The 14,052-nt window shown below is 49.8% G+C and overlaps 1 protein-coding gene across 1 annotated transcript; it reads right to left on the bottom strand.

Annotated features, from left to right (window-relative positions):
- Positions 1-854: 854 nt before the first annotated feature.
- Positions 855-12,141, bottom strand: LOC119102495 (uncharacterized). Its single transcript, XM_037225864.1, has 5 exons — positions 12,073-12,141; positions 10,632-10,767; positions 10,074-10,207; positions 5,156-5,314; positions 855-1,223 (listed from the first exon to the last, which is right to left on the bottom strand). The coding sequence occupies exons 2-5, from the start codon at positions 10,694-10,696 to the stop codon at positions 985-987; spliced, it is 597 nt and encodes a 198-aa protein (XP_037081759.1). The 5' UTR covers positions 10,697-10,767; positions 12,073-12,141; the 3' UTR covers positions 855-984.
- Between the last annotated feature and the right edge of the window lie 1,911 nt (positions 12,142-14,052).

The following is a 14,052-nucleotide window of genomic DNA, read 5'->3' as shown; positions in this document are numbered from 1 at the left end:
GATCACAGCCCCACTCGGCGGGTGACGTTAATTCGCACGAGTTACCGTGATCAGGGTGAACTGGGTAATCCGACGGTCATCCATCCTCATTCGGCTGTTTGGGCCGATATTACTGACATGAGTAGGGAGACAGGGAGAACAGGGAGGGCATAGTTACAGGCATGAACAGGGAGACAGGCTCCTGAGAGGCATTAATCATGGATGGTTTTCGCAAAAAAAGTATGGACCGATGTATTACAGCGTCGGGAGTCAAATGGCGGGGGGGAGGGGGCGGAGCGGACTGATTGGGGCATTGGATGAGCGCGGAGGGCAGATCTGACTGCTGCAGCTGCAAATAACGGCGGTTCTGCCCCGCCAGCGGTGACGCTGGTGAGGCAGAAACGTTTGCTTCGGTTTCGATATTCGAATATTTGATCGGGTGAGTCAAAATATTTGGATGGGTATGGTCCAGTTCGCACACATTTTCAATTTCATACACCGATGGATTTTTTACTAATTGTATATCACGCAGCATGCTGCCAGTCACGTGCGTTTGCGGATCTGAAACAGCGAGCCTACGAGACGCTTTGAGTACCATGGCATCTTTGTTGCCATGATACTCAAAGTTTTGCCGGTGGCTGCGTCTCTGAAACTTAAGCGCTGTTCAGCACGCCCTTTGGAGGCTCGTTTAACCAGGGATGCACCAGCATACGACGCGGTTGGTTCCCTGACACTTGAACTTACGGTAATCAGTCATGAGTCTCTCTGTCCCTTTGATTTTAGGAATGCTCAATTTGTGGTTGGTTGACCCAAGATTGAGCACTTGGCTGGTCAAAACTAATTCGCGGCTATTTCGACCGGCATTCGTGTACTACTTTCGGTGTCCGACTGTTTATTGAACGTTTATAGTTGATCGTAAAACACATTCTGACTCCAAATCCTCAGATCTTGTCCCAACCAATCTTGGCCCCAAGCCTGCACGGCGCGGCCGAGCCCCGGTCTGCATTATACTGCCGGCAGCGAAACAGTGCTGCCATCTGTGCCGGGTCGCGCCGCCGGCAGCGTCGCCTGTGATAAGTGGCTGGCCTGTGGCGTTCGGTCCACTATGGCGTCCACGGGCAGAACGGTGAGCACCTGGTTGACGAGGCGAGACATCAGCTCGGCCACCTTGGCCTCGAGCTCGGGCCGCACCTCCTGTAGTAGGACGCGGTCGTTCTTGGTCACCAGATGTCGCACCGTCTCGCCTGCCGGGCCCGGGCAGCCGAGGTCAGGGGGAGGAGCGTCAAGTCACAATGGGGCGGGGTTCGTAGAGTGGTGTGCCGCGCAGGTGGAGTGTCTTTCACAGTTCTCAGAATGGGCTGGCCCACCCACTGTTTCAAGAAGCTCGCCTATCAAACCAACTGATGAGTCCAACACCTTCAAATAGCAAACGGATCACCAGCGTTGAATACGAATCTGGGATATACTCTGTAACCGATTTCATCGGTTTAAAGCAGGATACGGGGCAAACATGGGTCTCAGAAAGCCGGAGAGCGGGCCCTGACGTGCGTCTGGGCCGAGGCTCCGATCTACCCGCCGCCATGCAAAATTTGCTCATAGACATGCCGCAGCCAAGAGGTGGGTCATGCTGCCTAAAGGGAGTACGCCATCTGTTTGTACTCTTTGCTTATTGTTAGATCAGATTCCTACGAATTGATCAGTCATGCCAGTTCCGAAAAAGTTTTCGGGTCCGGTTTTTGGCATGGACGCTGCATGTTCCGCATTTGACACGTTTTATCATTCCCACATTGTGAGGATGTGTTTACGTGTGAGTCCCGGTGCCTGCTGTGTGGTATAATCGTGCGATAGGTCATCATTCTTAATGATTCCGTTAGAGGGTGCACTTAAGTTACAGGTGCACATTAATCATAATGTAAGTACCTACCTGCAGTTTAAAGAATGACGAAGTCGGATTTTTGTTAAAATTCAGAATGAAGTGATCCAGGCACATTTTTTGCCAGATTAGCGACGAACGCCTCTCCACGTACCTGCGCAGTTAATGAATAAATAATAGACATACCTCGAGCATTTCGCTGTTTCATTAAAACATTCGCCAAGTGGGTAGAAAAAGCAGAATGGAAACATTGATAAAATCCGCATGACCAAACGGTACTGTGGATGTGTAAGGACTGCTGTTAGATCAGCCACGTCCGATTTGATCGGTAATACCAGCTCTCTCGAAATCCTACTGAATAGCTCAGAATCTGGATTTGAATAGGCCGCTCCTGCGGGACGCATCTTACTAAACTTTTTGCTCATCACTAGGAAAGTGAAACATTTAATTGCCTTGATTTTTCCAACATGTGTGTTCTGTAATATTTGCAACATACTTAAACAAGTATGCCACCATGAGGCTTCTATTCGGCGAATTTAACGAATCGTTCTAATACGCCTTTTGATTTCTCCCCATGGCGTTTGTCACAGTGGCACTTTTCGAGGCGCACTTTGACTTTGAGAATGGGAGTATCACATGGTTCATGGTGACGCACTGGTTCAAACTGCAGCCATTGTGTTTCTCGGTAAGTGGCCCCTGACGCCCGCTGAGCCAATCACAGACGTAATTCATTTGCACAAGTAGAAGTGATGACGGTGGTCGCGACCGCAGTGAAGAGGCGTGGTGGTGTTAAAAGACGTTTGGCAGCGTAATTTGGACTAAAAAATGACATGAATTTGACATTTCTATTATGTCTTGACGGTGCTGCAGTGCCGGTTCCTAGAGCTATCATTAGACCTAACTGGGTCCAATATTTCAATAGCGTATATTCTTGAAATATGTCCTAAAAGTGGGACACTGCTTAATCCCCTCCCAGTCACGTTCAAGCGCAGTTTTTCGCTACACCGCTGGAGGTATTTCCGGAATCCAGTGACGAGTAAAACTATTTTGGTTTTAAATATAATATTTATCAAAGGGCGTGCGGGTATGGGAACATATAGAGTCTAACAACCGTAGTTCAGTAACAAGACTAGCGGATAGCCGTGAGGATATATACGGTACACATCTGAAACAATTGTTGAAAGCACCGGGGCAAATCAACACCGATAGCTCGTTGATACGCTTGGTACTGCACTGTTAGCTTGTGCCGGGGGTTTTGTTAGTCTGTTCGCAATGCGAAGGTGTTGCCAATGAGGATGAGACTCGCTTGTAAGAAAGAACCCCACCGTCGCAAATCATGGTAGCCCCCCTCCCGTCGCAAATTCCGGCTGCACCCTCCAAAAACAGCTGATCTGTCTCCGGACCAGCGTACCTCTCACGACGCGGCAGAGAACTTATCCCTGTCGCAACCAGGCCACTGAATATAGCCCATGGCCACGGTGGCGTAGCGCTGCAGGATAGAAACGTTAATGTTGCGAAACGGGAGCTTCCCGCCGTCGTACACCGAATGTCACACTGTTCTCTGCATTGACGCAGTAAAATCTCCGCATCATAATCTTCTCGAGAGAGAAAAACAGCGTCTTACATGTGGTGCTTATAACGGCCGCTGTCTGGTGCTAATCGTAACGCAGCAATGCGCTGGCGCGGCTTGGCAAGTTTGAAGCCTGACATGCAAGACCGGTACCTCATGAAAAAGTGTAAGAGCGGTCAAAAAAAGTGTAAGAGCGGTCAAAAAAAGTGTAAGAGCGGTCAAAAAAGTGTAAGAGCGGTCAAAAACGAGCTTTGCACCTCTCTACCCCATTCTGGGTCGTGTGCTTTGACAGCTGGTAAAATGCGGCATGAGTTGCATATAAAACATAAGGTTTGCAGGCCAGGAACATCATCTTTATGAGTGAGACCGAATGACAACGAAATGGAACATTTCCCTTCCGGCCGCAGATGCATGCAATAGCTTAACACTAGAGCACGGTCTATGCCCTGGTACTCTATCTCTCTGTTGCCTTTTCTCTCTCTCTCTCTCTCTCTCTCTCTCTCTCTCTCTCTCTCTCTCTCTCTCTCTCTCTCTCTCTCTTCTCTCTCTCTCTCTCTCTTCTCTCTCCTCTCTCTCTCTCTCTCTCCTCTCTCTCTCTCTCTCTCTCTCATCTCTCTCTCTCTCTCTCTCTCTCTATCTCTTCTCTCTCTCTCTCTCTCTCTCTCTCTCTCTCTCTCTCTCTCTCTCTCTCTCTCTCTCTCTCTCTCTCTCTCTCTCTCTCTCTCTCTCTCTCTCTCTCTCTCTCTTCTCTCTCTCTCTCTCTCTCTCTCTCTCTCTCTCTCTCTCTCTCTCTCCTCTATCTATCTTCTCTCTCTCTTCTCTTCTCTCTCTCTTCTCTTCTCTCTTCTCTATCTCTCTCACTCTCTCCCTCTTTCTCTGTCTCTCACGCTTTCTCTTTCTTTTTTTCCTTTTTTCTTTTTCCCTCTCTTGCCTTTATCTTCCTCTTCTCCCTTTTCCCCCTCTCACTTTCTCACCAGAAAGAGTTGGAAATTAAGCGCCAGGTACCCATCTCAGAGTTTTCTCTACTTAACATCTACCAAAGCAGGTAATTGAGACAAATGGTCAGATTGCGTGCAACCGACACAATATGATTCAGAAAATATTTTACGCTTTTCATGGGAACACACAGCTTCAGTCGTTGGTTCCAATGATATTGCTACATTAGCCGCGTACTCCTTGTGCACAGCTGGACTATTCATGCTTCTAGCATTGCTCTTAAAAGGGCTATAGGCCGCTACACCTCCGTGCGTGCAATGCTGCTGGCTGTCTACGAGTTCTTAACGGTGACATGAATGTTCCTGCACTTACTCCTATATTTAGTTTGAACTGCCGTTCCTTAAGGCATTGCTGTTGTTAAGACCAACAATCGGACAAACGTTGTTCGACTGGGCAACACAAGGATGAGTTCAATTTCGACAAACGCTTCATCAACACGAATAAGCTAAATGATAGGCAATGTCGTTCATTTTTCGGTACATCTGTGCGTGCCTACTTTTCTAATACATTCTGACAAAAGCCTACATGCTTAAACATACGGACGGCATACGGATCACATCTATCCAACACTTTTGTCGTACGTAAGACCTCGCAAAGGTATCGACTACCAGCACCAAATATATATCTTAGTATAAAACATTTCATTTCTAGAAATGAGAAAGCACCCTGTAAACGCCTGAGTCGGTCCTGGCAAAATGAAACGGCACTGTCGGGTGCTAGGGTTTCCATATGCTTACCAATGACCGGGTGTGTGTCCGGGCTGAAGTCCAGCTCGTGGTGCGTCTCTCCGAACTCCAGCTGGACGAGAAGATTCTCCATCTGGACGTGCGCTGACCGCCCCCCGGCCTGCGCTGGCTGGACCACCAGGTCACCAGAGCCAATGACATCCACCGCCCCTGCCGGTCACAGGGGGTCAATGACTTCTGCCACCCCGCAAATCACGGGGGGTCACTGGCGTCTGCCACCCCGCGGTTCACAAAGGGGTCACTGACGTCTGTCACCCCGCAGGTCACAAGGGATCACTGACGTCTACCACCCCTCAGGTCACACGTGGTCACCACTGACTATTGCGCATGCTGGTCGAGTAGAGTTACCGATTTTTCAGCGCCAACGTGTTATACGGAGTGACGTCCACCTCCGCGTTATACAGGTGAGTGACGTCCACCTCCGTGTTATAAGGGGTGAGCGACGGCCACCTCCGTGTTATACGGGTGACTGGCGTCCACCTCCGCGTTATACAGGTGAGTGACGTCCACCTCCGTGTTATAAGGGGTGAACGACGGCCACCTCCATGTTATACGGGTAACTGGCGTCCACCCCGTCCGCAGTTCACGCACCACCCCGCTGGTCAACCAAGGTCACTGATGCCGGCTGTACCGGATCAGGCGAGAGCCCACAGCCTGGCAGGTGCAGTGTTGACCTTTCCGACAGGTGACAGTGAGTTAGTGTGCACACCAATGACGGATGTTTTTTCTCACATTCCTGCAGCTGTCGGCGCATGTTTGGAACATATTGCAGTCAAAGCACAGCTCTTCTTCGGATCTCACAAAAAAGGCTATTGCTATGCAACATTTGCGTACATACCAGCATAACCAAGCTCAAGGCGTGCATGCAAACGCCACAAGGTTGCGGCGTGTATGCAAACGCCACAAGGCTGTGGCGTATTCTGCAAACGCCACAAGGTTGTGGCGTGTATGAAAACGCCACAAGGCTGTGGCGTAGAACAGGTGAGGTCACGACAGACGCGAGTCTTGCCATGACGCAGGTGGTGATAAACTGAGCGAACGGAGCCAACCGTCTTCGGAAACCTACACACATGGGTTGTATCAGTTCATTCGGCTGTTCAACTCTTTCGTTGGAGTTCAGCAGGCAAGGAGCTTCAAGGGAGCAGCAAAACTTGTGTTTGCAACGGACAGAGCCGAACGCAGTTCCGTGTTCTAGTACACTAGCGTTCAGTCAGCGGATAAGTTGATTCCTTTGCAAATATATGTCGCATGGAGTAGAAATTGAGCCAGTCTTATTGGCTGAAAAAAATGATTGATTCGATTCGAGCGGAGATGGAAGAACAAATATGTGAGGACTACGGCTGCCCCTAAATGTGCAGGGAATGAGCGTCATGTATATCAGTGTCCTTCTAAAAACCCGTCTGATTACATCCTTCGCAGGCGTCTGCAAAACACAGAGAACGGCATTCCCAGGAGTTCTGGTCATCGGAGACAACTCCATCAGAGCCGACTCCAGAATCGGGCTGATCTCCTCGGGTCGAAGTCGGAGTGTAGTGACGACTGTGGTGTGTCGCCCGAGGTCAAGGCCGAATCAACTATGCGAGTCTGAGTCGTTATCGATTCACTGGAGTGAAACGAGCACAAGTCTGGATAAAGTGTTCATGGTCAAATATATAGCTTATATTACTAGAAATTAGTCGCCTATGATTTGAGCCGGGGCTTGCTTGCCATTTCGGCTGCCGAAACCCATGAACGTAGAAGGAGGTATGCTTTTGGCGACAATGATCACAACGGGAATAGCAGCAAGCCGCAACTTACGACATGCTAGCAACTGGCCACCAATCCCAACAGCTGGACCGTACGACATGCCACCAATCCCTCAAGCCAAACCTTACGATATACCATCAATCCCTCAAGGCGGGCGTCACGACATGCCACCAATTCCTCAAGCCAGACGTCACGACATGCGACCAATCCCTCAAGCCCGACGTCACGACATGCCACCAGTCCCTCAAGCCGGACGTCACGACATGCCACCAGTCCCTCAAACCGGACGTCACGACATGCCGCCAGTCCCTCAAGCCGGACGTCACGGCATGCCACCAATCCCTCAAGCCGGACGTCACGACATGCCGCCCGTCCCTCAAGCCAGACGCCACGACATGCCACCAACCCCCAAGCCGGACGCCACGACATGCCACCAATCCCTCAAGGTGGGCGTCACGACATGCCACTAATTCCTCAAGCCGGACGTCACGACATGCCACCAATTCTTCAAGCCGTACCTTGCGACATACCAAGATATGCCCACCAATACCTCAAACCACACCAAAACACGAGCGGAAGTCACGGTTTGCACTGGAGAGCAGGTGATCGACTGCGGACATCATCCCACACGTTGACCAATATAATTACTTGCTTTTTCCACGCCAACAATGTTTGTCCCGCGACGCTGCTACGTAGGTGATCGAGCTGGCATCAGCTGCTGCGTGGAACTAGAATAGACGCGCGTTCTTGGGCTTTTCCGAAGCTCGCATTTTTATATGTTCTTTGCAACATGCATGGGACTCTATTGGCCCGTTTGGGCGGTGGATTATTTTGAAAACATGGTCCGGATGGTTGGAAATTTTTGAGGAATTACGTTCGCTATTGGGAGCATGGAGAATTATCGTAGTTAGGTATCCGTACCGGGGGAAAATCCCAGGAACTTTTCGGAGCTGGCCCAGACGGAGAATCTTTTTTCGCTATGCATAGCCGTGACCGTTGGCTATGCATGGCATAAGGAAGACGAATCTGGGAAAAATTTCCGGACCTGCCGAGCGCAAATGGATAATCTCCAGGAATGGCTATCGAAGAGATAATTATTCGTTGAATAATTTTCCCTTGGTCAAACGTGCCCAGTCTTGTTAACAATGCATTGTTGAAGGTAAGTAATGGCTGATTAAGCAGCTTGCATGCAGGCAGCCTGAAACTTATACCAAAAACCTCTTGAGGAACTGCGCGTCTATTTCTGAAAACTCCTTTCAGCCGTCATTAGCCTTTGCAGCGAGAGCTCCTCTTAGAGAGCGCGGCGGGCATGGTGGGGAGGTCTAATGATCAGGCATAATATGATTATCCTGGTGATTGTATTTTTGCGTCAAAACCAGCTGTCTGCACGCATGCACGACAGATGTGTGCAGATGCGGCAGTCAGTTTCAAGGCTCATCATCGCGGGGCTTCGGTCGCCACCTACGGTTGCGCCATTGAACATCGCCGACTAGCGCTTGAAACCTCTGCCATGAGCGACCTTACCATGACCTTGCATGCCAAGCCATCCGTCACCGGGAATCATGATTTAGCCGACCAGATGGAGTAGAATTCTCCCATAATTCGACACGCTTACGTGACGGGCCACACGCCACAAGCTATCCTTCGTAAAAAAAAACTCTGCGATCGCGGCGTCACTCGAATGGCATCTATCCCAGCGGCTACATTTTGTCAATAATGCCAGTCGAGTGAAACATGGGGGAGGGCGAGGAGGGGGGGGGGGGGGAAGGGGAGGGCAAGGAGATCGACATGGAACGCGACGGGGAAAACGCATTGCCGTCAGATGGTGACAGCATGACGCAGCTCTGACGTCACCGCCTTCCAGGCCTGCCACTTGTATAACCGTGCCCCGATGACCCAATTTCAATAAGAGAAGTTGAGATGTGTGCAGACTAAAACTACGCTCAGCGTAGTTTTTTGTTCATTTATGCCTTATGTATGCTGGTTATGTTGGAGCATTTCTAGCATAATGTGAACAAACGTTTCCGTTTCCATAGGCAATTAATCGAATCCCGTATAATTTAACGAAGAAGAGCATCACATGTTCTGCTTGATCCAGAGCGGTTCGACAGCTAACATAAAGTTCATCTACATGAAAAGGGTGTTTTTGCACCAAGAAACCCCCAGTGCTTCCAAGGCAACTCATTTCCAGCGCTCCCTTAAAGGCCGCTGTTGGAATGTGCTAGGTGACCACAGCAAGCACAAATCAGCCACGCTATTTTCGCCGCTTAGCCGGTCATGTGCGGGAGGCAGCTGATTGGTGGGGCTGCTGCGCGGGGGATGCGGAGAAGGCAGATAATGGGTGGAACTGCTGCGCGGAGGATGCAGAGAAGGCAGCTGATTAGTGGAACTGCTGCGCGGAGGATGTGGGGAAGGCAGCTGGTTGGCGGAACTGCTGCGCGGAGGATGCGGGGAAGGTAGCTGATTGTTGGGACTGCTGCGGGGAGAATGCGCGGGGGTCTGACCTGAAGCCATTTACACATGAAATTGGTAATGCCATTGTCAGAAAAGGCTGTGACGTTTGCTCAATTCCTTGCTCCTGAATGTACAAAGACGGCGAATGTTTGCTCGGTAGAAATCTGGAGCGGAGTTCAGCTCAGGCTTTATTTGAGCGGTTCAGTCAATGTTTATGGGTGCCTAGAATCCCAGGCGCGTAGAAAGTACATCATTTCGTCACCAGTAATTGTACTGCTACGCCCTCCCACATAACTACTTAATTCTTTAAGTGGCTGCCATGTAGATGATACGCACTTCACTTGTCAAAAACGCTAATTTAACAGCACGATGCGCATGTTTTTAAACTACAAGCTCTCTCTTCTCCGGAAGTTCCGTCCGTCCGTGGGATGCAAAGGGACTCGAACGCACGTGCACATGCGGCTGATTTCACATCTCGGTGAAGCAAAGGAAGCATCAAACGAGGAGCAATCTCCTTGAATCTCTGGCTCGTCTCACTGCCTTCTCTCCGCAGAGCCGGCAGCGACCGTGTGGCGGGGGTGGTGACCTGTAGCTTGTTTTGGTATCGAGGCTCTGACGACACGAAACGCGGCGCCGATCGGCCGGGGTTTGTGACCTTTCCGAGGCGAAAGCCGCCCCGCCCGCGGCCCGTCCCGCGATGGGCACTTACTGAGCTGGGAGGAGAAGTTGCCGCGGCTGGTAACTACCAGGACGAGAAAGCTTCCCCTGACGTCGTAGTCGCCCGTCAAGTCGACCTCTGGCACGCTGAGGTCAAACGCCACCGTGCGCTCTACCGGGTCCACGCTGGGGCAGGGGAACACAGGATCGTCAGGGGTGCAGACCAGGTCCACGCTGGGGCAGGGGAACACAGGATCGTCAGGGGTGCAGACCGAGGCCAGGATATAACGCCGAGCAGGGCTGGCAGAGCGCTGACAGCCGCACCGGCGGCCAATGTCTGCACGTACAGGACAAACAGGCGCGAGCACAAACAAGCGGAGCCCTGAGTAATGCGACAACGGCTTATAACAATCACAAGCATCAAAGGCATCCTGTTAGCCTTGTCCTGGCATTGAAAAGTCGTCTGATAAGGCTGTCTGAACAAACCTGTCTGACACAATATTGGCGTTGGAATCGGAGACGCGGACGTGAATGGGACGGTTACGTTTCTCTTTGCACGGAGGGGGGGGGGGGGGGGGGGGCACAGCTGGGTGCGGTTGAGCTGGCTCACTCAAGGCTGCGCAGTTCGAAAGAGGATAATCCGTGCACGATCACGTTGGAGTATTTGGCGTCCATTCCGTCCCGTGAGAAGACGAGCTCATCCAGCACCAGCGGGTCGCCGGGTGGAACGTTGTTTTCTGGTATCCCTGCCAACGAAAAACAAACTATTACCGAAAGATGCCAATCGCTCAAATGCGCCATTGCCTAACTACGTTCGACTGGGCACGGTAAAATGTAGCGCCGCGTGGGATTATATAAAAATAAGGGATGAATTTCCCTGAGCTATCGCAGGGTAGCGAGTTGGAAGGATCTGCTGAATAGATGCAATTCTGTATATTATCTGCAATTTTTTAGGAGAATATGCCGCAACTTGCTATGTATTTTACTTGAAGCGTTTTACTGCGCAGAGCCCGGTTATGTGTACATGTTCGTTCAAAGTACATATGGCTGAAAAGTATGAATCAGTGCATAAAATGTGCGTGTTTTGACGGACGCAGATACGCTGAAAATTATCTGCGCGTGCCTGTGGCTTAATATGGCACGAGGAACAAGGAGTCTTTGGCCTAACTATCTAAATCTACGTGGAAAAATAACAGATTCAAATACTCCATTGTATTGCACCCCTTATTGATAAGCTCGCATGCCTACGCACAACCATAAAAAGTGTATGTCGGGGCGTGGTTCCCTTCGTATCAGTTGGGGCCTCCAATCCACCATCGCTGAGCACAAAACGGGTCACACATGGCGTGCATCCCTTTTTTGTGCATTTTGGGAGTCATCTTAGCCACTTTCCTACTCAGTCCCAAACTTCTTTTGCGAAACTACACCCCTGAGTGTAAACGATTTGACAGCGCAGAGAACGTAGCTCATCTTGTAATTGTTTCTGCTGAAAAGGATGCCAGAAGTATCAGGGATATTTTGGTGCTCATTTCATAAATGCTTTATAGGTTGTCATCAAATGCGCTTGGTTGGTTGCCAGCAATGCTGAAAGACAGGCAGTTTGTTAGTGATGTCCGTTACTCTTATCACAATATCACGCGACACAGAGGTTAGGCGTTCAACCATAGTGTAACACAGAACATCTTGACTGCGCTATGGCTCAACCACCTTCCAAAGCGCAAAGCAGCACATGTGTTACCATATTCAGCCGGCTGTAGTTGCTGCCAATAATTCCAGTTCAGGGACATTACCCTGAACACGTAGGCCAATTTTACGACATTTTCAACATTCGTGGACTTCAATCGTTTTTTTTCGTTGACATTTGTGCAACGTTTCCATTTTCTAATCAAATGTAGCAAAACAGAACATTTCCATAAAATGGCCTGGCAGGCTTTCAGTAAAAATTAAGAAGGAAATGCATAAGCAAGGTATACACCCACATAACGATTATCAAAACAAGCGCCTTACGGGCCTACATATGCACACACGGACTTACACGACTCAGTACACACCTGTTCTGAAGAACGGCCGCAGCTTTTCAAGGCCATTGGCCAGGCAGTTACTCAGGGCCACCCGGTCGTCAATGGGCACTGGTCATCTGTCGAGAGCTGTCCACCTGTCGGTTAAACATGCTGCATGAGACACACTGAACGTCTCCGAGCCGCGTGGACCGAGCTCAACACAGACATTGCACAGGTACGGTCTACGAGCACGCACGTGCCTGAATCTTATTCCGGGTGTTTACGGAAGAGTGACACTCCAGGAGTATCTCGCTCAATGATATCGGTACCCAAATGCGTTGCGCTCTAAATGCATGAGCGTAGGTATACCCTTTCCCTCGCCGGGCGGGAAATATTGCCAGTGATGCGCCGGCTCAAGGGGTGGCAGGACCACCTTGCCTTTTATCCCTTAATGGAGCTGAATGAAGGACAAATTAGTGAATATGCTGGTAGGTAATAAATCAGACGGTGTCCAACATGCCACCTTGATTTAATCGGTGACCCGCAGATCATGCCAGACTAGTGCTCAAGAACACAAACACTTTCCTGGACAAAATTAGGCACCAAATCACATTTAAAATCGGATTCAGTGTAAAAGTGGTCTAGTGAGATCAATACTAAGCAAGCTCACCATATTCCACCGACCACAACACATCGAGGAATAGTGATTGTTAACTGTCAAAACCAGGCAGCATATTTAACACTTGACAGTCACTCGTTTACGCTACCAATAATTATTTATATCCTCGTGTCATCTATAGATGACATAGATGATGTATAGGACACGTATGAGCATATGGAAAAAACCTATTCACACTCATAAAGAGCATCTGCGAATCAACATTCAATTTCAAACATACTTGTTAACGTGCGTTGTGTTTCCATAAAACCACTCACGTTCTTCATCTTTTTTCCCGTTTAAGTCATCCTTGGTTCCTGTCTTAGTTGGTTTCTCAACCTTGGGTTAACGCTAGCGTAATGACACAAAACTTCGGCAACAATGCCGCACTAATACCACACTAATGCCACAAAAGCGTATGGCCGCGTGTCATTGGGGTTTTGCGGGCGCGCCAACGGCTAACATCGTTGCGAGTGCATGATGTTAAGTGATCACAAGCCGCACTGGGCAGCACACCACTATTGCATGCGACTCGAGAGTGCAGCCGGCAGGTCTGTGAACGTGGGAAGCCCAGTGAGATTCCCGGCTGCATCTTTGACGACAGGGCGCCGGCGCAGCCACACCAGCCGCCGCACTTCATAGGAGGCTACGTGACGAAGTGCGCCGCTCGTCTGCTTATGCACAGAGGCTTTGCATACACAGCGGCACGCCGGGCCAAACATGACAGACGAGCTTCACTCCTTATCATCGACTGGAAGCCGGCGTCATTCAAGCTGAAGTTTGACAACCAACGTACATACCTAGATAAACTATGGATGGGTTTGAGTCTGGTTGCAAAACACAGTTTTCGCAAAGCGTTGCTCAATGTCTCAGATTCCCCGTCTGCAACGACTCCCTTGATCACCACTATCAAACAGGATTGTCTTCACCAGCATTTTCCCCCACTTGCTGCAACATATCTACTCATTTTGAGTTTCACACCAAATAGACCTTGTAATAACGGACATAAGAGCTTAAAACTCATTATTTCTATAAGAATATGTTGTCAATAACGTTCTAATCCAGCAGGTCCGCGGCTTACGGTCTTGCAATTAAGGCCTCCGTGTGCTTCGTCAGTGCTGAGCAGCGCAACGCCTTACCACCACACATGCGACAAATCCGTTGGATTTCTATCTGGTCAGCCGTTGGCTGACTTATGGCCGCCACCGTATTTCAAGTGAAATAGTGCTGTTAACCGCTTTGATGAGGCTTTCACACCCCAAATTTGAACTGAATGCTTACTTATAGCATGCATTGGCTGATCCAGCTGAACATCCTGGTTCCCTGTGTGTTCATGCGTACTGTGTTCGTGGTATCTCGCGGAGATAGCATCC

This window comes from Pollicipes pollicipes, unplaced genomic scaffold, assembly GCF_011947565.3.
Source record: "Pollicipes pollicipes isolate AB1234 unplaced genomic scaffold, Ppol_2.1 Scaffold_5724;HRSCAF=6776_pilon_pilon_pilon, whole genome shotgun sequence".
NCBI classification, from domain to species: domain Eukaryota; kingdom Metazoa; phylum Arthropoda; class Thecostraca; order Pollicipedomorpha; family Pollicipedidae; genus Pollicipes; species Pollicipes pollicipes.
Note: the sequence above shows the minus strand (reverse complement) of the source record. Positions and strands in the feature narration are given on the sequence as shown.